We start from the raw sequence: 27,240 nt of genomic DNA, 5'->3' as shown, positions 1-27,240 counted from the left end.
TATTTATGTCTAAATAATATGTATGTCATATGTAAATAGTACGTAAAATATATATTCTTATTTATTCTCATTTATTCGTCTTATCTAGTATCACTATCGAGCAAGTTGAATGAAAATATTTGCTACTTTAACATATATTATAGACAATAATTATTATTATTATATATATGTGATATATAGAAAATAACATGTAACAGATTATTAAAAAAATACACATATTTTATATAAAAAATATACATATTATAGGTTAAATAAATATGACTGCAAAACGTTTCAACTATTTATTGTACAATCTTTAAACAATTATAAACACACGAGTATTATTTAAATTCATGTGCGCGATAATATATTATCTATATTTTTAATATACTAATTCTATTTTCTTAAATTAACAATTATAGTTACTCCACTTATTATTAAGATTTAAATGGATTACATTTGTTTCTTTTTCTGCAATTTAGATACGGCATGTACACGATTACGATAAAAATTAAATAATTCTTTCAATACAAAAAACACGATCGATAATACTATGATAAAATTAAGAAACAAGAATGCATAGATATCGATCAGGTTCTGTTCTATCCAGCTCTGGAATCTCAACGGAGATTCTAAACTTCCATGTGGATGACGGACAGCGTATTCGATCCACCAAATCGCTGAATCTAATGGTGGTACTGGTCGATCTCGAAATTCACTAGATAATTGCTTCATATTTTTTGTATAACTGCAAAAAAATATTTTATCATTAGTGACATTATTACAAACTTATGACGCACATTAATTAAATATAGAACAGAATATGAGTAAGATATTTAATAAAATTTATATTTAATAAAATTTTTTAAATTATAAATAATATTATTTTAGCCTATTATTGTTATAATAAATTATATTAATCTCTTTTATACTATTACTTTAAGTATTATTTTAAATAATTATTCTTATATTTAGTATTCTGATAATAATTACAACATTAAGATATTAACCAAATTTACTTAGCAAAATATAACACATATACTTGTAACAACAAAAATTATCAACATTAAGAACCCTAGGAATGTTCAAATACCATACCTTTCATTGTAAAGTACTTTTTCAAATGCTTCTACTATTGATTCTGTAGACAGAGTATTAAAATCTAAACGAACTGCAGCTCCTTTATGTATTAATAGTTCTACATTAAATTGTTGATCTCCAAAAAATGGCATCCCTATCATTGGTATACCTTTCCAAATAGCTTCTTGTGTGCTAAGAAGACCACCATGCGTCCAGATTGCTTTAATATTCTTGTGACCTGAATATAAATAAGTATATACATATACATATGTTATAATAAATTAAAAGCAAATAATTTCTCAATTACAAAACGTTCTATATATGCTCTTTTTAGAAGAATGCTGTCAATAACATCTGAAAACATTATTCGAATTTTATGAACTAATGATTAAATTATTAATAAATGCAAATCAATATTTAAATATAAAGACATTAAAAAAAATATGTGTGTGTGTGTGTGTGTGTGTGTGTGTGTGTGTGTGTGTGTAGCTAATTAAAAATAAAAGTATCGAATTTTTTGTATTTTTTTATGAATTGCAAAACATACTCAAAATTTCATTTTGAGGCATCCACTTCACAATCATCATATTATTTGGCACTTCAAATGGCAGTTCAATATCTAACTTCCAAAGTACTCGTTGTTTCAATTTCGATAGAGCCTGCGTGACGACCTTAAGTTTATCTAATCCGATAGATTTCCAGTTCACATTTGTTCCCAATGATATTACAACTGCTCCGTTCTTTGCTCCATCAAGAAATTCAAGTACGCTCTGCATATAATAATAAAATGAAAATATTTTAACAGTTGTCACCACTATTTATTCCGTTTCCAGACGGTTATATAAACAAATTAATAATCACAGTACGTTCCTCCTAATCTACTAATTAGAGAGGTACAACACTGCAGAACACTCCGGGAAATTAGTTTCTATTCTGTTGATTCAAGACGGCAAACTATGAATATCTTAAACTTTAACTTTATATATTTAGCGGTAATTTTATTATACAATGACTTATTATAATTTTTGAATACTTGCGCTGAAGAAGGCTTGAAAGATCATGCCGAAACGTTCGTTCGACACATGTTACTAATTTATTACTTTTTATTTATATTATGTATCTCATTATTTTATACGGTCTTATTATTCTGTCATTTTTATGTTATACATCTTATTATAATTTTTATGTTACTGTATTTAATTTATTTTATTAACTACGATCTAATTCGGTTTATACTTATTAGTTACTACTGCTACGACTACATACATATTTATTTTGTGATCCAAATTTTAATTTTATGAGCTTTTCTTACTTTACATTAAATAATTTTTTATAAGATAAAATCCTACATGTTTGGCTCATTTACGCCTTTTTACTACATCTTCCTATCTTAATTTTATGAGCCGTATTAATTTACTAATTTACTAATTTATTTCAACAGTGTACCAAAATATACTTTTAGTTATGTCAAATTATTTATCAATTAATCAGAAATATTAGTACTTACAAAATATATATTTAAGCACAAATGCCAACAGCTTTTGTTATTGAATTTATTAAAAAATATTTATATGACTATGTAAAGCAACTGTTAAAATAACTAATAAATATATGTATGCATTTACAAATTCATCGAAAAAGCTGTATTTTAACTTGTAATTAATTCGTGATTGCAAATTACAAATTGCAATAGTATTATACGTAATAAATTAAATAGAATATTACACATGATTCTTTATTTATTAAATGATAAAAATTTTTAAATTTTTTAGTTTGTTTGAAAGAGACAGTTAATTATTACTGCCTAGTTTCTCATAAATTATTAGACATTTCATTAAAAAATTTGATTAATTCAGCAGATATTAAACATCTATTTAGTGTTGTTACTTTATCAAGAAATCTCTCTAATAAGATTTTTTTTATATTGTATATGAATATGAAATACAGAAAAATATTAATCAAAATTGTTTATGCACAGATCATAACCATAAGTTTCAAGATAAAATTTTGATCAAATCTATTTCTTTGTTGAATTTTAATAGTATTTAATAATAGGTATTATTTTCTTATTATTTCTTATATACACAGGGTGTCCCATAAAGATTGAATCAACGTTCGTGAGCAGGTAGAGCGCATTAAACGGAACAGAAAAATGCTTTATCATTTTGCGATTTTCAATAATTATTAAAATATTAATTAAAAATGCTCAGCAAATGAGCGCGCGCTTTTCGCGGCTGGACCATGAGTTGCACAGCAACGAAAAGTATGGTTGTTTTTCGTTGCCATGTAATCCGCGTGACTCACTGCTGGAACGCCTAGAGAGTAGGCCCATGGTCTACCCGCAAAAAACGTGCGCTTATATTCGCCAATTTTTTTTGATTAATATTTCAATAAATATTGTAAATAATTGCAAAATGATAAAGGACTTTTCTGTTTAGTTTAATGCGCTCTACCTGCTCACGAACGTTGATTCAATCTTTATGGAATATCCTGTATAGTAACTCTTACTTCGGGATATGTTACGGCTTCCTCGTCAGAAGTTGGTTGTATCATTTGAGCATGCAATCCTCCAATTTCTATGGCGTTTGGCGGCAGTGGAATTCCAGGTTCAAACGCAGAATGAGAATTAATTAATATGATAGTCATATTTTTTTCTAGCTCATTTAATGGCTTGATTTCGTGACCTACGTATCGTTCAGCAATTTTTTGAGAATTTGGCATATAATAATAATGACGAATAAAATCATCCGCGAGATAATAAAAAACATTGCACGTTTTCTGCCATAGACTTTCAGGTTTTGCTATAGCTGCATATGCATAAGATCGAACAGTTGGATAATGAGGACCACCGATGTAATGTTTAAACCAAGGTGCCAGACCTAACGGAATGTACCCCACTACAGGAGGATTGCCTTTAGCAACCTGAAAATAATGTAAAATGTAGAATGATAATTTCTCGTATTTGTGAGTTATGAAAAAATTTAAATTCAAAAAGAAATATCAAACTTATTTCAACAACCAAATCTATTTTCAAACTATAGCGATTAAGTAACTGATATATCAGATTTTTTTAAAATTATGTTTTGAAAAAATTCTTGTTTTTTAAATAAAATTACTAATTTTTAAATAAGAAATTTTTATCTTTGTTGTTAAATTCTAACATAAAATTATTTTAAAATCAGATTACCAAGATAGATGTAATAAAAATTAAAAAACAAATTTAAAAGATGTTAAAAAAATTCTCGTCAAGGAAGTATTAATTAGATTTAGTTGAAAAGAATTATATTATATTAAAAATTATGAGCTGAAGTATCTGATTTGGATGCTGTTTAATTAATGTCATTTTTTGCACATGTAACGTCACAAATTTTACATATTTTAGAACTAGCCCTAAATAAATATAGAAAGTTAAAATTTATTATATATTTAATGTTCTTAGTAAGTAGTGCATCAGCATAATCTATATATTGTTCTTGTTATTATTATAAATTGCAAAATATTACATTTAATCAGAGTTACCTAATTTAAATTATCTTATTTAATCACAGTTTATACACATCAAAAAATTGTTTATTCTTACCTCCCATAATCCGTATAAGCATTGGTATAAAGTAACGTCCTGTACTATAACATCGAATTCTACATTTTTTATCATTTCCAGAAGTTCTTTTGCTTCCTTAGTTTCTATCGTTTTTTCACAAAATGGTGTTGCCCAATGTACGTATAAAAAGTATGTCGTATAAATGATACCAAAGTTTTCCCATTCATTTGGATCATAATCCTCAGATTCATGTAATTCTTTCATTAAATCACCGAAAACCTGAAAGTTATAATATTATTTATTGTGTAGAACAAAAATAGCACGTGATCTTAAAACACGATATTTATGTCGTAAACATTTTTTTATTATAGAGATAAAAAGGGCTGTGATCTTAGTACACAATATTTTAATAAAGCCAATTGTGCGATTGCTAAAAAGTCATCCTGCTGCCTCAATTTCATATACACGGAGAAAATTTTATATTAAGAATTACTATGGTATGTAGTAACTGTGGACTATTAGAAACATTCCAAGTTAAAATGCTATGTAAAACTGTAAAAATTACGTCAATTACGTCAATTTTTACAGTTTTACAAAGCATTTTAACTTGGAATGTTCTTAATGGTCCACAGTTATTATATATCACAGCAATTTTTAATATAAAATTTTTTCCATGTATGTATGTAATATGTCTGGTAATATCCAAATGATAATGCAGCAATGATATGTCTACGTAATGACGTAGAGTAATCACAAGTAATGTTATCTATTTGTTTATTATTATTTTCATTATTATCTTTGTTATTATCAAATATTACTTTAAATGTAAAATGACGCAGCATTTATGTTTTTTCCCCTGTTTGCAACCAGCTTCTCAGTTATATAAGCCATTGATTTACATACATTACGCGTTGAAAATAATATTTTTAAGTAGAATATATTCGAGTTTGTCTTATAACATTTACTTACAGCGTATGTCATATTTTGTGCAAGTTTACCCTTGATATTGGGTTCATGGATGCTCACTACGTGTACTTGGTGCCCTTTATGCAGTAGTCCTTTCAATATTTTCATCGTCCAAATGTGATGACTAGTTGATGCTAGTGGTTGTAGCAGTAATATTTTCAATGAACTTGACATTGCCACGAATCCCATTAAAAGAATACAATAAAACACTAAATTTTTTAACATGGTTAACAAAGTAATACGGATGCTTCCAATTGCACTTACTTGTTCTTCAGAGTTTCAAGCTCGAATATGTCTATTCATGTATTTGCTTGATTGTCACTTCTCTTCCTCTCTTGCTCTCACTTGCAAAGATTACTTTGATTGAATAGCAAGGGCATTCAAAGTCGTTAACCCATATAGTGATAATGTTTAAAACTTTAATTTAGATTCAAGGACTGTACTTGGAAATTAAATATTGTAGTTAATATAATAAAGATAATAAATGTAATAAAATAAATATAATAAAAATTTGATACAGAAAATATTTTTAACAATAATATCTAATAGCCTTCATTAAATATAAAAAAATATGATTAAACAATATTTCAGTTTTCAAATTACTACAGGAATTAATTATTTAATCTATTGATATATATATATATATATATATATATATATATATATATATATATTATATGGCCATTTATCATTATTTCCTGAAGCGCAATTAGTGCTATTCTTTAATGATGTGCATGATTGTGCACTTTAGTTCTCTATAAGTATACAGGGTGTCTCAAAGTGACCGTTTCACCTCTCGGGTGCAGGTAGAGCGGGTTAAATTGAATAAAAAAGTCCTCTATCATTTTGCAATTTTCGCATTAATTATTGAGAAATTAGTTTATAAAGATCGGCAAATCCGGCGCGAGTATCATCGCGCCGCAAGAAGGACGGTCCATCGCCTGTATATTGTCAAATAATTATGATTGCGATTCAAGGCTCCCGAGTAATCACCGCGGCCATGAAATCGTGACGTCACAAGCGAGAAATAGCGAGAAATGACACTCTGATTTATGTTGCAATTAACATGTAAATAAAACATATTTCAACGAAATAATACCGGAGTCTTAAATCAGGCCAGTTGATTTGAACAACAAGATGCATGATTGCCTACATTTATGTGTAGGTGACATGGAGATGATTTTTTTTTTCCTGAATAAATTTTCTATTAACATAAGTATAGAATACTGTATTTTACATTTCAGTTTTTTCATATAGATATATTTATATAATTAAATTTTTTATAACAAATAAGAACAAGATAACTATGTCACATAATTTACAGCTTTTTTGTAATTAATATTATTAAATTTTTTAATCAGTAAGATTATTCACAAGTAAATAATCTTATCAAAACCTTTTAATTAAGGATCCGTGAAATATTTAATTATTGAAATGCTAATTATTATGTAATAGTTCTTCAATACGAAGTTCTATTTATAGCATTGTAAGCGTATGATAAGCGTCATATACATTTATCGTGCATGCATGTATGCGATGTGTGCAGCGTGCGAATGTGTATGTGCGTGTTTATACCATATTTGATTTGTTTATATATAGTGTGTATGAGAAGAGATATATGAGAAACATATCAAATATACAGTACCGGCCAAAAATATATCATCTTTAGTATTTTTGAGTATAATTTTATTTAAAGTGCATGGATATTTATAATATCATAATATATGTTTTGATAGTAAATATAACTTACTAAATAAAATATTTTTCATAAAATAATATAAAAATTTAATTTTAATAATATAAAAAATTAATTTTATAAGTAAGTAAATTAAATTAAATTTATGCTCAAAAATGCTAAAGGTGATATATTTTTGGCCGGTACTGTATTATATTTACTTTCTCAAAAATTAATCAATCGCACAATTATCCATACGACAAATTGCTATTGTATGATTAACGTAATGTGGTAAATTGATAATTTTTTTATAACACGTCTAAATAATATACCCATATATCTAATACACATGCGTATATCTAAATAATATATAATAATATATATACATATAATAAATATTTGTGTTGTTTCGCATCGCAATCGCAGTTAAATGAGGACATTTGCATACTGTAACGCTTCTATAGGCAATGTAATAACCGCAGAAATATTATTATTATTATAGACAAATTGTATATAATACACGAAAAATATTACACACAACATCTATTCAAATATATATACATATATATATATATATATATATATATATATACATATATATATACATATATATATATGTATATATATACATATTATATAAAAATATAAGTATAAAAAAAGGAAAGACAAGTACATTATAGGTGACTATAAATATGTCTTCAAATAGTTTCAACTATTTATCGTAATGCGTACTCTTTGAATAATTATTTAAATTAAAAAATCTTTTAATAATTTTATAAACACACGAATATTATAATACTTAAATTTTTGCATAATATTATGCTACATTTATATTAATAGGTTAATTTTGTTTTAACAATTATATGTGACACTTATTATTAATATTCGAATGGATTACATTTGTTTATTCTTCTGCAATTTAGATAGGACACATACACAATTATAATAAAAATTTAATAATTTTTTCAACACAAAAGTATAACTGCTAATATTATGATAAAATTAGAAAACAAAAATGCATAGATGTCGATCAGGTTCTGTTCCATCCAGCTCTGGGATCTAAGCGAAGATTCTAAACTTCCATGTAGATGCCGAGCTGCATATTCGATCCACCAAATCGCAAAACTTAACGGTGGCACTGGTTGATCTCGAAATTCACTAGATAATTGTACATATTCTTCGTATAACTATAAAAAAATATTTTATTATTAGTAACATTATGTAACTTATAGCACACATTAATTTAAATACTATTACATGTAGAATAGAATATGACTAAACATATATAATAAAATATTTTAAATTGTAAAAAATAATATTTTAAGCTATTATTTATATATTATAGGTTATAAGATATAATTTCTTTTATACTTATTCTATTATTTTAAATAATTATTATTATGTATATTATTCTAATAGTAATTGTTACATTAAAATATTAGCCAAATTTATTTACAAAATAACATATATATACTTGCATATGTATATTTAAAAAATTAACCACATTAATGTTTAAATATCGTACCTTTCATTGTTAAGTACTTTTTTAAATGCATCTAAGACTGAGTCTAGACAAAGTTTTAAAATCTAAATGAACGCCAGCCCATTTGCATACTAATAATGCTACATTGGGTTTTTAATCCATAAAAAATGGCATTCCAATTACTGGTACACCTTGCCATATAGCTTCCTGTGTGTTGAGAAGACCACCGTGCGTCCAGATTGCCTTAACATTCTTGTGAGCTAAATATAATTATATATTATAACAAATATTAGTTTTTTTTAATTATTAGGGAAATATAAAGAATTAAGATCTAATATTAATATAATTATTTTGCTAATTATATAAATATTTTTAATAAATTAATATGTGTATAGTTATGCAATGACTATTCAGACGCTTGTAAGTTATTTTCACAAATAAAAAACGTATATTATAATAAATATTGATTTTATCTAGCCTCAAAGAGATTCTTAAAAAAATGTGATAATTTGACGAATTTATTTAACGTACAAAGTACTAATGGCATAAATCATATTTATTTCAAAAATCATATTCTGTTCTAAGTAATTATAGAAAGAATCGTAGAAAAATCCGTACAATGTTTGTTCAAGTTTATCGCAATATTTTATTAGAAAAATACAAAGGTGATTTAAATAATAATTTGTATTAGTGATTTATATTGAAAAGTAAAATTTCTGCAATTATAAATCATATTTCAAACATGTTCTTTTTAGTAAAGTGCTATCAGTACCATCTAAAAATATCAATTTTATTTTATTTTATATTATTATATTTTAATTATTAATAAAAACAAATTAAAATTTGAAAATATAGACATTTGATAAGTATATTAAAATAATATATGTATGCAGTGTGTAAACATTATAAATTACAGTTACAAACAAGAATATTAAATATTTTTTTCCGTATTTTTTTAGTAAATTATAAAACATACTTAAAATTTCATTTTGAGGCATCCACTTTATAACCATTACATTATTTGGCACTTCAAATGGCAGTTCAATATCTAACTTCCAAAGTACTCGTTGTTTCAATTTCGATAGAGCCTGCGTGACGGCCTTAAGTTTATCTAATCCGATAGGTTTCCAATTTACATTTGTTCCCAATGATATTACAATAGCTCCATTCTTTGCTCCGTCAATAAATTCACGTATGCTCTATGTGACATATAACAATAAAAAGAAAACATTTTAATATACCAAAATATATATTGACTTATGTCATTTCATTTTTTGCCATTAGTCATAAATCCTAATACCTATATTAATGCAAAATAAATTAAATTTAAACAAAAAGACTAACAGTTTTAATTATAAAAATTATAAAAAACATTTATTTAATTTTCAACAATTATATGACTTGTTATAGGACAGTTTATGACTTGTAAAATGATTGATATAAACAACTAATTAACTGAATAAATATATTGATACGAATTTTAGCGAAATAGTTCTACTTTAATTTGTAATTAATTTATAATTGCAAATTGCAAATTGTAAAAATATTATATGCAACAAATTATATAGAATATTACATACATTATTTCTTATTTATCAAATAATAAAAATTTTGAAAGTAATATATAGTATGCTCTATATAGACATTTATTATTGCTCGATTAGTCTATAAATGATTAAACATATAAAGAATTTGACTAATTCCGCGAATAATAAACATCTATTTAGTATTTACAACGAAATTTCTCTAATATAAGAACATTTTTTTTTTTCATAATATTTTGTGCATACAATATAAATATATAAAATTAAATATGTATAGATAAATGATAAATTTTAATTCAAGATAAAACTTTGATCAGTTCTATCTCTTTAGAAAGTTTAATTTTAATAGCAGATATCGTTATTAATTCTTAAATAGTGAATCTTACATCGGGATATGTTACGGCTTTCTCGTCACTAGTTGATTGTACCATTTGAGCATGTAGCCCCCCAATCTCTATGGCGTTTGGAGGCAGCGAAATCCCGGGCTCAAACGTAGAATGAGTATTAATTAATACGATAGTTATATTTTTTTCTAACTCCTGTAAGGGCCTGATTTCGTGATTTAGGTATCGCTCAGCAATTCGTTGAGAAATTGGCATGTAATAATAATTTTGAATAAGATCATCCGCGATGTAATACAAAGCGTTCCACGTTTTCTGCCACAGACCTTCAGGTTTTGCAATAGCTGAATGTACATAAGATCGCACAGTTAGATAATGGGGTCCCCCGATGTAATAATTGAGCCAAGGTGCAAGGCCGAACGGAATATAGCTTACTACAGGCGGTTTGCCTTTAGCAATCTGAAAACTGTCTATGTATTTACGTATGTAGCAACTTGTAATTAGCTATGATAAGTTTACGTGTTTGTAAATTATATAAAAGTTTAACTCAAAAAGAAATATGATTTATTTCAATATCAATCTATTTAAATTGTAGGCGATTATGTAATTAATATATGTAGGGTGTTTGAAAATGAACAATCGAGTTTTCGAACAATTTGTATAAATAACACAAATTGAATAATGGCATGAAATTTTTTAGTAATAATCAGCAAGTTGGACAGTTATTACCTATTTAGTAAATTTTGATATGTGCCCTTATTAATGGCATACCTAGCAAATGTCTTAACGATTTCAATATGTTTTATTTATACATTTGATCCATACATCAGGCGTAATTTTCGCAATTATTTTTATTGATTTTATCTCTCTAAGACCCGGCGTGAATCTAATTTTTATACTATATACATTTTTCACGTGTCCCCATAAAATAATTGTTTAAAATATAAGTTTTTTCAAACTAACAATAAGCCTTCAAAATTTTTTTACACATGTGAGACGCCACAAATTCTATCTTAAAAATTGTGTTACATAAAGTTATAAAATAGTCTATAATTAATGTGCTAGTATGTAATATATTAACATAATGTATATTGGTATTATTATTACTAATCGAAATTATTATTATTTTTACATTTAATCATAATTATCTAATTTAAAATTTTTAATTTAAAGTTTACACACGTATACCCACATTAATAAATAGTTTATTCTTACCTCCCATAATCCATATAAGTATTGATACGTAGTAACGTCCTGTACTATAAAATCCTGTACTATCAAATTGAACATTTTTTACCATTTCTAAAAGTTCCTTCGTTTCTTTAGTTTTTATTGTTTTTTCACAAAATGGTATTGCATAATGTTGATATAAAAAGTATGCCGTATAAATTGTGCTACATTTTTCCCATTCAGTTGGATCATAATCATTAGATTCATGCAATTCTTTCATTATATCAGCAAAAACCTGAAAGTCATAAATTTTTTTTATTATTCACAATAAAAATGACAAGTGTGATCTTAGGATAATATTTATGTAAGACCGATTGTGCGAGTACCAAAAAAATTGTACATTTTTAACGTACACTTAAGTAATATTCAAATGATAATGTAGCAATAAATATGTATATATAATGATTCAGAGTCATTAGTAGACGTAAAGTTGCAAGTAGAGTTATTTATTTGTTTGTTTTTTATCTTCATTATTATCTTTGAAATATGGAGTATTTTGTTGTTATCTTCATTATGGCCTTTATTATCAAATACTATTTAAATGTAAATGTAAATAGACGCAGCATTTAGGCGTTTCATTAATTTGCAAGTGGCCTTACAGTTAGATAAGCTATTGATTTACAATATATTGCGCGCTGGAAAAAAACATTTTATGTAGAATATATTTAAATTTTTTTTCTAACATATACTTACAGTGTATGTCATATTTTGTACGAGTTAACCTTTGATGTGGGTTCATGGATGTCCACCATATGTACTTGGTGTCCCTTATGGAGTAGTCCTTTTAATAGATTCATCGTCTAAATATGATGACTTGTTGATGCTACTGGCTGTAGCAGTAAAATCTTCGATGATCTTGACATTGCGGTGAGTCCTATTCAAAAAATACAGTAAAAAATTAAGCTTTTTAACATTGTTAACAAAGTAATGCGGATAGCTCTTGCTTCTAGCTTTCTCTCCCAGTCGAGTTCCAAGTTTAAATGCATCTATTTATGTATTTGCCTGTGATTGCTACTTCTCTCTTTTTCCTTCTTACCCCTTACTCTTTCTCATAAATTACTTTGATTCTTCCTAACTAAATGACAAGGCTATACAAAGTTGTGTGCTCATACAGTGATAACGTTTATAACTTAATAGGTTTCCAAGGGTCAGTTTATTAATGAGAGTAGAGTAAATACTATGAAAAAAAATAACATAAAAAATATAAAACAAGTGCTTTGTAACGTATACAAGTGTCAAAATATTGATGTTGATTTTATCATAATTATTTGGCATTTATTAATATTTGTTTTAGCTATTTTTATTAATATTAATCTGTACAGTTATTGTTTCTCTTACTCTTCATTATTTCAAACTAATTATGATAATAAAAATAACGAGAGATATATGTTATCCATAACTTTAAAGGTAATTTTATTTGAAAATTGATTAATTGCAATTATTTACAAGATAAATTGTTAATATGTGATTAATATGACGTGTTAAATTGATAATTTTTAAATTAATTTAAATTATCAATATATTGAACAAAAAGGGATCATATACTCTACTTCACGGATTTTGATAAAAAGTTTTTTATTAGTAGTTGTCGTTCAATCAAGTTTCCTTGTAAAACCATTCGATGCACTTTTCCGAATTTGCAGAGAAAAAATTCATAAAGAAAAAAAATAAAGAATAAAAATTTAAAGCAAAGTTTTAAGTTTTAAATTATACAATTATTTCTTTTTTTGTCTTCCTTTTTGAGCATTTAGATTGCGCGTACACTTTCTGTAAAATTTTTATTCTTTATTTTTTTATGAATTTTTCTTGTGCAAATTCGGAGAAGTGTATCAAATGGTTTTGCAAGGAAACTTGATTGAACGACAACTACCCATAAAAAATGTTTATCAAAATCGGAGAAGCAGAGTGCATGATCTCTCCTTGTAAATAATATGTATCTACTTAACGCTCTATGTATATAAATATATTTAAACGATATATGACATATATATGTTGTGTTGTTTGGCAATGCAATCGATAAAGTTATCTGAAGACATTTACATACTCTACATACTTTACATACTCTTACATACTCTAACACTTTTATATATGTATACAATTTAATAATCATAGTATTATTATTATAGACTCATTGTGGGTGATACACAGAAAATATTATACATAACAGACTATTAAAAAATATATTTAATGAAAAAATTTATCTTTGTAAATAAAAGCAAGAAAAGTAAATTGTAAGCTACAGTAACTATATCTACAAATAATTTCAATTATTTATTGTATTCTGATCTCTATACAATAAAATAAATACACCAATATTACTTAAATTCTTGCATGATATATTATCCATATTTATAATAACACAATAATTTTGTTTGTTAAGAACTATGTGTGCTACTTATTATTAATATTTAAATGGATTACATTTGTTTACTTTTCTGCTCTTCTGTGGCACGTACACAATTACAATAAAAATTAAATAATTTATTCAACACAAAAAATATGACTGCTAATATTATGATAAGACTAAAAAACAAAAATGCATAGATATCGATCAGGTTCTGTTCCACCCAACTTTGTGATCTAAGTGGAGATTCTAAACTTCCACGTGGATGGCGGGCAGCGTATTCAATCGACCAAATCGCTAAATCTAACGGCGGCACTGATCGATCCCGAAATTCACTGGATAATTGTTTCATATTCTTTGTATAACTGTACGAAGAATATTTGATTATTAGTAACGTTATATAAACTTAGATATAACTCTTAATTAAATGCAGAACAATGAGTATAATATGGGTAAAACATATTTAATAAATAAAATTAAATAATATTTAATAATTAAAATATATTAAATTCTAAAAATTATTTTTAATTATTGTTAAGTAACTCTTCTATATTTAGATTATTACTTACACTTTAAATAAATTTTTTTATAGTTAATATTTGGATAATAATTATTATATTAAAATATTAATCATATTTACTTGCAAAATAACATCTATAGCATATAAATCTAACAAAAGAATTATTAACACTAGGAATGTTCAAATATCATACCTTTCATTGTGAAGTACTTTTTCAAACGCATCTAATACCGTTTCTGTGGACAGGGTTTTGAAATCTAAACGAACTCCAACTCCTTTATGTACTAATAGGTCCACATTGAATTTCTGATCTCCAAAAAATGGCATCGAGATCATTGGTACACCGTGCCAAATGGCCTCTTGTATACTAAGGAGACCACCATGAGTCCAGATTGCTTTTACATTATTGTGAGCTAAATATAAAAATATATTATAATAAATTTAACTTTATCAAGCTATTATGATAAAGAGAGTCACAGCTTGACATTAATGCAAACAGTTTGTTAGTTGTAAATGTATTTTTATTAAATTAATATGATTTTGCAATAAGCATTATGTTGTTTGCAAATGTTTTTCAATAAGTACGTGTATTTATTATTGTAATAAAAATTAATTTTATATCGCATAGATCTTAAAATAATGTGATAGTTTAATAAATTTGTATCAAGAACTAATGATATTATATTCATTTCGAAAATCAGATTTTTTGCTAATCAGTTATAAAGAGAATTATACAGAGAACACCAAATAGAAGTGTTTAATTTACAAAATAATTACTTACACATGTTTATGTCAATCAGTATTGCATTATTTTATTAGAAAAACACAATAGTGTAATTTAAACAATAATGTGAGTCAATAGAATTAAAAGTAAATAATTTCTGTAATAATAAAACATTTTATACATGCTCCATTTAGAATTACGTTAACTTCTGAAAACGTCATTTAAATTTTATATTTAAATCATTAATAAAAACAAATCAAAATTTAAATATAAAAACATTTAGAAAAAAAATATACAAAATAATATATGTAGCAAAAATAATATATATAGCTATCTAACTAATTATAAATAATAGTTATAAATAAAAATATGAAAATATGAAACTCGTATTTTTTGTATATTCTAATAAATTGTAAAACAAATTATGAAACATACTCAAAATTTCATTCTGAACCATCCACTTTACAATCATTATATTATTTGGCACTTGAATTGGAAGCTCAATATCTAGCTTCCAAAGTACTCGTTGCTTTAATTTTGATAAAGCTTGCGTAACGGCCTTAAGTTTATCTAATCCAACAAATTTCCATTTCACAATTGTACCCAATGATATTACAACTGCTCCATTTTTTGCTCCATCAAGAAATTCACGTATATTCTGCATGAGATATAACAATAAAATGATAACATTTCGACAATGTATTTCAAAATGCATTTACTTATGTCAATTCATTTATGCCATTTAACCATAAATACCGGTACATTTTTAAAGTAATTTATATTTAAACAAAAAAGGCTTAATATAGCTTTATTAAAATTGTAAAAAGAAATTTATATGACTTTCGTGTGACTTTGTGAAGTGACTATTAAAATAAAACTATCTAAATGTATATATTGGTACGAATTTAGCGAAATAGCTCTATTTTAAATTGTGATTAATTCATGATTGCAAGCTGCAAATTGTAATAGTATTATATGTAATAACATTATATAGAATATTAATACATCTTTATTTACTTAATGACAAAAATTTTGGAAGTAGTATATATTATGTTTAAAATAGAAAGTTATTTATTGCTTAGTTTGTCGACTACGAATGATTAAATATTTAAAGAATTTGATTAATTCCGCGGATACCAAACAACTACATATTTAATATTTACCAAGAAATATTTTTATTAATAAGAACATTTTTTTCATTAATATTTTGTATGTACAGAAATATAAATAAAATTATATATGCACAGATCAATGATAAATTTTAATTGAAGATAAAATTTTAATCATTTCTATTCGTTTAGGATGTTTAATTTTGATAGTATTTTTATTAACTCTACGATTCTTATTATCTTCAAATAATGAATTTTACCTCGGGATATGTTACGGCTTTTTCGTCAGCAGTTCGTATGATTTGAGCATGTAGTCCACCAATTTCTATGGCGTTTGGAGGTAGTGGAATCCCAAACTCAAACGCGGAATGAGTATTTAATAATACGATAGAAATGTTTCTTTCCAACTCATGCAACGGTTTAATTGCATGACCTATGTATCGCTCAGCATTTCGTTGAGAAATTGGCATGTAATAATAATTTCGCACAAGATCATCAGCAATATAATAAAAAGAATTCCACGTTTTCTGCCATAAACCTTCAGGTTTCGCAATAGCTGTGAATACATAAGATCGAACAGTCGGATAATGAGGACCACCGGTAAGATATTTGAACCAAGGTGCAGAGCCGAACAGCAGGTAGCCAACTACAGGTGGTTTGCCTTTAGCAATCTGAAAACTATCTATGTAGAGTGATAATTTCTCTAATATAGTGTTTGCGAATTACCTAAAAAAGCCTGTAACTCTAAGAAAAATATATTATACTTCAATATTAATCTATTTTTAAATTATAAGCGATTAAATACTGATAAAGGTTTCTTATTAAATTATATTTTGAAAAAATTTTTGCAGAAATTTTTAGATAAAAAATATTAATTTTTCTAGTGTATTATTAACTTAAATTTATGTGAAAATTAGGTTATCAAAAGAGATGTTATAAAAATTTAAGAAACAAATAAAAAAAAATTTTAAATTGTCGTTAAAAAAATATTATTTACAATTTTGCTAAAGAAAATTACACTATAAAAATTATGATCTGTACTAAGTGATTCGAGTGCTGTTTAACTAAACCTTAAAGGTCTTATATTGTTTTCTGCACATTTTTACATCATAAATGTTATGTATTGTAAAAGTTGCGTTACATAAGTATATAAACCTGTAATTTATTATGTAATTAATGAAAAATTATAATTTAGCATATAATTAATGCAAAGTCGAAATTTAGTATAAAATTAATAAAAACGAGTAGCGCATACTAGCGCGTACTAGCACGTAGTGCATTAACATTATCTGTATATATTATCATTAAATAAAAAATATTTTATTTAGTGTCACTTTAATCAAACTCCGGTTAATTAAATCGTTGATAACTTATAGGGCAACCAACAACAGAATTTAATGTTTCTATTATATTATATCCGAAAATTATGTTGTTAGAAATTTTTATATTAATCAACTTGTCAATTAATCAACAATAAAATTAATCAATATTTGATTGAAGTAGATATATTTATCTATTTTAAATAATAGTTTAGTCACATACATACATTAACAGATTATTTATTCTTACCTGCCATAATCCGTATAAGCACTCATGTAAAGTAATGTCCTGTACTATAACATCAAATTTAACATTTTTTATCATTTCTAAAAGTTCTTTTGCTTCTTTGGTTTCTATTATTTTTTCACAAAGTGATAATGTAAGATCATAGACAAAGTATGTCGTATAAATTACACCAAAGTTTTCATATTTAACTGGATTATAATCCTCAGCTTCCTGCGGTTTTTTCATTATATTACCGAAAACCTGTACGACATAAGTATTTTTTATTATGCTGGATAAAAAGAGAATGTGATTTTAGGACACAATATTTATGTAAAGCTGCGCTATCGCCAAAAAGTCGCACTGTTGTTGCTTCAATTTCACATATTTAAAGGTAATATCCAAATAATAATACAGCAATGAATATGTATACGTACTGATGTAGAGTCATTGCAAATTGTGTTATCTATTTGTTTGTTATTATTTTTATTATTACTTTTATTATTATATACTTACTATTATATACTAATATTATTTAAATGTAAATTGACGCAGCATTTATATTTCTTTCGCTACTTGTATGCAACCTATCAGTAATATAAGCTATTGATTTATCATATCACGCGTTGAAAATAATAGTTTTAACTCGTATATATTCGAGTTTCTCGTGTAACATTTACTTACAGTGTATGTCATATTTTGTGCGAGTTTACCCTTGATAGTGGGTTCAAGAATGTCCACCATATGTACTTGGTGTCCCTTATGGAGTAGTCCTTTCAATAGATTCATCGTCCAAATATGATGACTGGTTGATGCTACTGGTTGTAGCAATAAAATCTTTAATGAACTTGACATTGTCGTCATTCCCATTACAAAAATACAATAAAACACTAAATTTTTTAACATGGTTAACAGAGGATGCCTCTAGTTGTTTGCTCTTGCAGAGTTTCAAGCTCGAATGTATGTAATATTTATGTATTTATTTGATTATACCTTATCTCCCCCCTTTACTTATTTGCAGACAATGAGAAGGTTATATAAATTTGTTATCCCATATAGTGACTTTTATAAACGTAATAAATTTTCAAGGATTTTACCGATTTTTCTTGGAAATGGAATATTGTAGTTAAATATAATAAAGATTTAATACATAAAAAATATTATTAACAATAATATCTAATATTCTTAATTGAATATAAAAAAATCTGATCAAAAAGTATTTTAATTTTAAACTATTACAGCAATTATAATTATGAAATTTAGTGATATGTATTATAAACTTATCTATATCATTACTTTCTAAAATGCAATCAATTTTTTTTAATTGTCAACAGTTATATGTACTTTTAACTTCAGGTCTTTATAAATATTTCAAAATAATTATGATTATAATTTAATAATAATACAGCATAAATACGCTATCAATATTTTTATTAAGTGTAGTTTTTTCAATAATTTATCAACTGCACAATTATTAAAGAAGTAGTATTTTAAAAAAGAGTTAATCATTATGATAAATAGAGTTTATCTGGCATTCTTTGATATCGCAACGGTCAAAGGTAAATAAAGGTTATGTACAAAATCATTTTTATTACGAGCGATAATATAATAATTGTGTATATTTAATGTTCACAAAATAGACACACAACAGATTAACACATCATTTAAATGTTATAACGCTTCACGTTTAAATATATTACATGAAGAGATCATTATTAAATATCGCTACTTGCTTTCAATATTAGTTTTAAGTAAAAAATTAATTGTGTGCATGACGTGTGTTTTTACATTACAAAATATTATAATATTAAAATTTATGCAATATTTTTATATTTACAAATTTTACAATGATCGCATTTTGATTAAAAATTTACATAGATTTACATATTCGTTTTCTTCTGATTAGATAGTATGAATAGAAGATTTTTTTATTATATCACCGAAAACTTGAATTGACTGAAAGTAATAAACACTGGTATGGTATATAGAAATAAGTAAAGGAAACATTATATTCGTGTGAAATATTATATTCTAGAAAAGGTCGACTGCTTTAAACTTTAAATAATAAGATTGCAAGAATGCATTTGACGTGTGTTTAAGTAGCATGTGTGTACATGATCTTCATCTTCTCTTTTCTCTTCTAGAATAGATGTTTGTCTACTGGATATAGAATGTTGTATTTTATATTACTGTATCATTTTTCTATACATATCATATTTAATCTTCAATTATTATTTCAATTATTTTTAATTGTAAATAATATTTTAAAAAGAGATCTGTGTGAAATATCTTGTTAAGATTAAAATTCTTATCAGTAACAGCTTTAATACGGAGTTTATTTTATCCAAATGGTGTTGAAGCAATGTATAGTGTAACGATTTAACATAATGTCATTACGTATGTGTATGCATGATGTGACTCGGGACGAAGTCAGAGCTGCATTAAGAGAAACGAAAAACCGAAAGAGCCCAAGAGAAAATCAAATAGTGGCTGAAATGTTGAAAGAAGGGGGAGATGCCATGGAAGCAGCGCTGTACCTGCTCTTTGACAAGTGCCTGGAAAAAGTCTGATACCGGAAAAATGGAAAAATGAGAAGGTGAGCATTCTATTCAAGAAAGGAGACTCTGCTTGCATAGAAAACTATTGACCTATTAGCTTACTTAATGTCCTTTACAAGCTTCTTCCAAAATCATAGCAAAGCGACTCGCAAACAAGCTCGATCAGTACCAACCATCCGAACAGACCGGGTTCCGAAAAGGTTTCAGTACCGTGGATCACCTTCACACCCTTTGCACGCTCATAGAGAAAGTACCGAGTACAATATCCCTCTGTGCCTGGCCTTACGTAGATTATCAAAAAGTTTTGATTCGGTGGAGACTTGGGCAGTCTTAGCAGCCATGGACGAGACACGAATCGATTCAAGGTACTCAAAACTTATCAAAAATATTTATGTGCGACTCTACAAGTGAAGCTGAACGACAGACAAAATCCCGATCAAACGAGGAGTTAGGCAGGGAGATACAATATTATCGAAACTGTTTTGTCAGTAAAAAGATTTGCTATGTATAACACTATTATAAACACAATTTATTATTAATATTATTATTATTATTATTATAGATGTCGTGTGTGATATTCTAAAAATATTACCCGCAACAGACTATTAAAAAAAATATACATATTATATAAAAAAATATATAAGTATATGCAAATAAAGGAAGGAGAAACAAATTATAGGCTATAATAAAGATTTAAATAGTTCTGATTATTCATAGTAATGCTGAATTTTTGAACATTAATCACGAATACTAAAATTCTTGTATTATTTATATTTATATTAATAAGCTAATTTTATTTTCTTAAATTAAAAATTATGTGTCTCATTTATTATTAATTATTAAGTTTGTTTACTTTTCACTTTAGATGCGACACGTACACGATTACAATAAAAATTAAATAATTGTTTCAACACAAAAACTATTACTGATAATATTATAATAAAGCTAAGAAATAAGAATGCGTAAATATCGATTAGATTCTGTTCCATCCAGCTTTGCGATCTAAGCGGAGATTCTAAACGTCCATTTGGATGGCGAGCAGCGTATTCGATCCACCATATCGCTAAATCTAACGGCGGCACTGGTCGATCTCGAAATTCACTGGATAATTGTTTCATATTTTTTGTATAACTGGACAAAAAATATTTTATTATTAATAACGTTATATAAATTTAGACGTATCTTAACTAAATGCAAAACATATGCGTAAAACATTTGTAATCAAATATATTAAATTTTTAAATTTATTATTTTAGACTATTATTGTTATATTAACTTTGTTATACTTATAATATATATATATATAATTATTCTTTTATTATTCGGATAATAATATGCCAAATTTACTTACAGAATAACATATATTTGTACACACAATCAAAGCTCCTTATTCGCAGGTTTATTATTTGCGTTTCGTTATTGACAAAATAAAAATTTGTAACCACTTTTTTATACATGACTAAACAATTTTGTATTTGCAGTCAAAAAAATTTCAATTCTGTTATCTTTGTGAATTGTTCATGAAAATTGATCTCTCAATGTAGAGAAACTTGATTTTTAAAAGAAATCCCATATTCAGGTCTTACATATATGTGGTATTTTCCTTGTTTATTAGCAGAACCTGTTTTTTGCGAATAAGGAATATTGACTACATGTGTAACAAAAAATATTATCAACTTAAGAGTGTTCAAATACCTTTTATTGTAAAGTATTTTTTCAAACGCATCTAATACGCACTCCGTGGATAAAGTATCACTGTCTAACCGTACAGCGACACCTTTATGTACTAATAATGCCACATTGAATTTTTGATCCGAAAAAAATGGCATTCCAATCAATGGGACACCTTGCCAAATGGCTTCTTGTGTACTGAGAAGACCACCATGTGTCCAGATTGCTTTTACATTTTTGTGACCTAAATATAAATCATTATATATGTATAGTAATAAATTTTAACTCTTTCAAATTATTATGATAAAGAGAACCATAATCTGAGGTCAATGCAGACATTTTGTTAATTGTAAATTTATTTTTATTATATTAAAATTAATATAATTTTACAATTAGCCATTTGCAAATTATCTTCAAATAAATACAAGTATTTATTATTATAATAAAAATTAACTCTTTATTATAAAAAAAATGTAATAATTTCATAAATTTATATCAAGAACTAATGATATTGTATTTATTTCAAAAATAAGTTTTTTCACTAACCAAATATTTCAGCGAATTATTCAGAGGAAAGAAATTTTATATTAGTCTATTGCATTTTTCATTAAAAAGTACGATAATTTGAAAAATAATTTGAATTAGTGGAATTGAAAGCAAATAATTTCTGTAATTATAAAACATTTCACATGCTCTTTTTAGAACAATAGTAATGCTATCAATAACATATAAAAACGTCATTCGGATTTTATAATCTAGTTTGAATCACTAAATAAATTTATTTAAATATATAAGGACATGTAGAAAAAATATAAAAAATAATAATAATATATATTATATAAGCTAATTATAAATAATAAAATATAAATACATGATTTCAAAATTATTAAAACGTGTATTTTTTGTATTTTCTAATAAAGTGTGTATTTAAAACATACTCAAAATTTCATTTTGGGGAATCCACTTTACAACCATTACATTATTCGGCATTTGAAATGGTAGTTCAACATCTAGCTTCCAAAGTGCTCGTTGCGCGAGTTTTGAAAGAGCCTGTGTGACAGCCTTAAGTTTATCTATTCCAATATATTTCCAGTTTACATTTGTTCCCAATGATATTACAACTGCTCCATTCTTTGCTCCATCAAGAAATTCACGTATGCTCTGCAAGATATTTAATAATAAAATAAAAACATTTCAACAATCTACCAAAATATACATTTACTTATGTCAATTCATTTATGTCAATCAGTCATAAAAATATCATTACATTTACACAATGGATTATTTATTATAATAGTATTAATAATATTAATAATATTATATAATAAATTAAATAATATATAAAATATAATATAATGTAAAAATACCAACAGCTTTTGTTTTTTATTGAATTCCTTAAAAAAATATTTATGACTTTCCGTACAATTATGTAAAATGGCTGTCAAAATAAATAACTAAATGAATATATTTACAAATTTATCAAAATAGCTCTACTTTTAATTAATTCCAAATTGTGAATTGCAAATTGCAATAGTATCATAACAATGTAGTAGTTTTATATAGACTATTGTGTACATATGATTTCTTGTTTATTAAAGGATAAACAATTTTAAAGTAGTATATATATATATATATATATATATATATATATATATAATAAGTTTGAAATAGACAGCTATTATTGCGTATATTAGTTAGGTATTTGTTTTCAATTCCACTAATTCAAATTATTTTTCAAATTATCCTACTTTTTAATGAAAAATGCAATAGACTAATATAAAATTTCTTTCCTCTGAATAATTCGCTGAAATATTTGGTTAGTGAAAAAACTTATTTTTGAAATAAATACAATATCATTAGTTCTTGATATAAATGATTATATCAATTATAAATAATTAGATATTAAAATTTTATTAATTTCACGGATAATAAAACTAAATTATTAATTACTATTTAGTATTTACTAAAAAAATATTTCTATTAATAAGAATATTTTTTCATAATATTCAGTTCATATTATATGTAAACATATAAAAATTGTATATATATGTACAAATTATTAATAAGTTTTAATCCAAAAGAATATTTTGATCAGTTTCATTTCTTTTGCATGTTCAGTTTCGACAGTGTTTTAACTAATTCTTAAATAGTGAATCTTACATCGGGATATGTTACAGTTTTCTCGTCAGCAGTTGGTTGCACGTTTTGAGCATGCAGTCCCCCAATCTCTATAGCGTTTGGCGGCAGCGGAATCCCAGGCTCAAACGCAGAATGAGTATTAATTAAAACGACAGTCATATTTTTTTCTAGCTCACCTATCGGTCTGATTTCGTGACCTATGTATCGGTTAGCAATTTGTTGACAGTTGGGCATGTAATAATAATTTCGAACGAGATCATCCACGATATAATAAAGAGCATTCCACGTTTTCTGCCATAGACCTTCAGGTTTTGCAATAGCTGTATATGCATGAGCTCGAACAGTTGGATAATGGGGACCACCGATATAATGTCTCATCCAAGGTGCAGGACCAAACGGAACGTAGCCTACTACAGATGGTTTGCCTTTAGCAACCTGAAAACAATCTATGTAAAATGATAATATTTTATATTTGTCTATATTATATACAAAAGTTTAACTCTAAAAGAAATATGATATTTACTTCAATATTAATCTATTTTCAAATTATAAGTGATTAAGTAACTGTTATTCAAGATTTCTTCTCAAATTATATATTGATATATTATAATTTTTGCACAAATTTTTAAATAAGAAATTTTATTTTTTGTAGTTCATTTTTACATAAGTTTTTATTTTTAAAAACTTACTAGGTTACTAAAATAAGTCTAATAATTATAATTAAATATAATTAAAAAAACAAAGGAGATGTTAAAAAATCTCATTAAGGGAATATTAATGATTTTACTGAAAAAAATATTAGATTATAAAGATTATGATCTATGTATTATCTAATTCGGATTAACGATAAGCCTTCAAGATTCTAAAGAGCTTTATATCATTTTCTGCACATGTCTATGTATCTTAAAAGTTATACAATAAATATAGTAAATATAGTAAAATTACAATTTTGTTTTAGTAATTAATTTAATTAAGTAGTGCATTTATAATCTGTATATATTAATATTATTACTACTACTACTACTACTACTACTACTACTACTACTACTACTACTACTACTACTACTACTACTACTACTACTACTACTACTACTACTACTCTACTACTATTATTATTATTTTTATTATTGTTACTAATTGAAAAATATATTACGTTAATCATATTTATCTAATCTAATTTAAATTACAATTTATATACATACACTTAGTATTAATAGGTTGTATAATCTTACCTCCCATAATCCATATAAGCATTGATGTAAAGTAACGTCCTGTACTATAACATCAAATTCAACATTTTTTATCATTTCCAAAAGTTCCTTTGTTTCTATAATTTCTACTATTTTTTCACAGAGTAATGTTGCACATTTATATAAAAAGTATGTCATATAAATTACACTATACTCTCCCCATTCCTTTGGATTAAATTCTTCAGATTTTTGAAATTCTTTCACTACATCACTGAAAACCTAAAAGTAATATAAATTACATTCTTCTATTTTTTATTATGCAGGATAAAAATGGCATTTGATACTAGGTATTAAGATACAATATTTGTGTAAAACTAATTGCGCAAATGCCAAAAAGTCGGGCAGTTGCTCATCACAAGTAGTATGACGTATCGTTATTATTATCTTCGTTATTATTATCTTCGCTATTATTTTTATTATTATTTTTGCTATATTATCTTTATTATTATCAGATACCAGTCAAATGTAAAAATTTTTGCGTAAAATTGACGCAGCATTTATGAGTTTCTTTCACCTTGTATGTAATTGGCTTAACGATTATATTAGCTATTGATTTATATTACGTGTTAAAACTAACAGTTTTATCTGGAATACATTCGAATTTCTTGTAACACATACTTACAGCATATGTCATATTTTGCGCCAGTCTATCTTTGATATTGGGTTCATGGATGCTCACTACGTGTACGTGATGTCCTTTGTGAAGTAGTCCTTTCAATAGATTCATCGTCCAAATATGATGACTGGTTGATGCTACTGGTTGTAGCAATAAAATCTTTAATGAACTTGACATTGTCGTCATTCCCATTACAAAAATACAATAAAAAATCAAGTTTTTTAACATGATTAAGCAAATAATACAATTGCCTCTTGCTTCACTTGCTTGTTATCACAGTCAAGTTTCAAGCTCAAATGTATCTACTCATGCATTTGTCTGATTGTAACTCTTCTCTTTCTCTTTCCTTCTTACTCTTTTGATAAGATTACTTTGATTTGTTTTGATTGAAGAGCAAGGTCTTAAGAAGTAATTAACTCAATATAGCTATAATAGACTTCCAAGAATTTTATTATTTTTTTATGGAAATTGAATATTTTGTAGTTAAATATATTTATAATAAAGATTTAAAAATATAATTTACAATAATTTTTAATATTTTTAATTAAATATAAAGAAATATGATCAAACAATATTTATTTTTCAAGCTACTATACAATTATTATATAATCTATTGATATATATTACAATCTCACAATCAATTATATTATTATCTTCTAAAGCACACTCAATGTTTTTTTAATTATCAATATGATTGTGCATTTTGAACACTTTTCTATAAACATGTCAAGTTAAATATGATTGCACAATGATGCGGCACAAATACGTTATCAATAATTTTAAATTACTGGAAATGTCCTCTTTGTCACACACAAAATCTTACTCGACGGAGGAAAAAATAAACTATGTAATAATAATTTTTCGAATCTTTATTTTTTTCTTACGTATAGCGAGATCCATTAAGCCATCAACTCTAATTAATTAAGTA

General features: G+C 25.8%; 4 protein-coding genes and 1 pseudogene across 6 annotated transcripts in view; 1 reads left to right on the top strand and 4 right to left on the bottom strand.

Annotated features, from left to right (window-relative positions):
- Positions 1 to 21,022, top strand: part of LOC140671588 (uncharacterized) — a 91,756-nt gene extending 70,734 nt beyond the window's left edge. Inside the window, exons 4-5 of one of the 3 annotated variants that reach the window (XR_012047768.1) lie at positions 12,535 to 12,706; positions 20,509 to 21,022. The gene's annotated coding sequence lies outside the window, so the exon portion shown is untranslated. Of the gene's footprint in view, positions 1 to 12,534; positions 12,707 to 14,383; positions 14,468 to 17,080; positions 17,334 to 20,508 lie in introns of those variants that run through there. The other 2 variants (XR_012047769.1, XR_012047770.1) reach the window with 2 other exon arrangements.
- Positions 337 to 5,874, bottom strand: LOC140671583 (UDP-glucosyltransferase 2-like). The gene is made up of 6 exons (XM_072902989.1): positions 5,570 to 5,874; positions 4,640 to 4,879; positions 3,568 to 3,981; positions 1,607 to 1,829; positions 1,078 to 1,297; positions 337 to 727 (listed from the first exon to the last, which is right to left on the bottom strand). Exons 1-6 carry the CDS (start codon positions 5,789 to 5,791, stop codon positions 433 to 435), a joined length of 1,614 nt encoding a protein of 537 aa, XP_072759090.1. The 5' UTR covers positions 5,792 to 5,874; the 3' UTR covers positions 337 to 432.
- LOC140671585 (UDP-glucosyltransferase 2-like) lies at positions 8,136 to 12,702 on the bottom strand (annotated as a pseudogene).
- Positions 14,170 to 19,093, bottom strand: LOC140671584 (UDP-glycosyltransferase UGT5-like). Its single transcript, XM_072902991.1, has 6 exons — positions 18,763 to 19,093; positions 18,106 to 18,342; positions 16,797 to 17,207; positions 15,863 to 16,085; positions 14,897 to 15,116; positions 14,170 to 14,548 (listed from the first exon to the last, which is right to left on the bottom strand). The coding sequence occupies exons 1-6, from the start codon at positions 18,982 to 18,984 to the stop codon at positions 14,257 to 14,259; spliced, it is 1,605 nt and encodes a 534-aa protein (XP_072759092.1). The 5' UTR covers positions 18,985 to 19,093; the 3' UTR covers positions 14,170 to 14,256.
- A 312-nt stretch (positions 21,023 to 21,334) lies between the features above and the next one.
- On the bottom strand, positions 21,335 to 26,608 carry LOC140672110 (UDP-glucosyltransferase 2-like). Its single transcript, XM_072903970.1, has 6 exons — positions 26,319 to 26,608; positions 25,679 to 25,915; positions 24,468 to 24,881; positions 23,246 to 23,468; positions 22,332 to 22,551; positions 21,335 to 21,767 (listed from the first exon to the last, which is right to left on the bottom strand). Exons 1-6 carry the CDS (start codon positions 26,538 to 26,540, stop codon positions 21,476 to 21,478), a joined length of 1,608 nt encoding a protein of 535 aa, XP_072760071.1. The 5' UTR covers positions 26,541 to 26,608; the 3' UTR covers positions 21,335 to 21,475.
- Between the last annotated feature and the right edge of the window lie 632 nt (positions 26,609 to 27,240).

Source organism: Anoplolepis gracilipes, chromosome 12 (assembly GCF_047496725.1).
Source record: "Anoplolepis gracilipes chromosome 12, ASM4749672v1, whole genome shotgun sequence".
NCBI classification, from domain to species: domain Eukaryota; kingdom Metazoa; phylum Arthropoda; class Insecta; order Hymenoptera; family Formicidae; genus Anoplolepis; species Anoplolepis gracilipes.
This window is presented reverse-complemented; position numbering and strand designations above follow the sequence as displayed.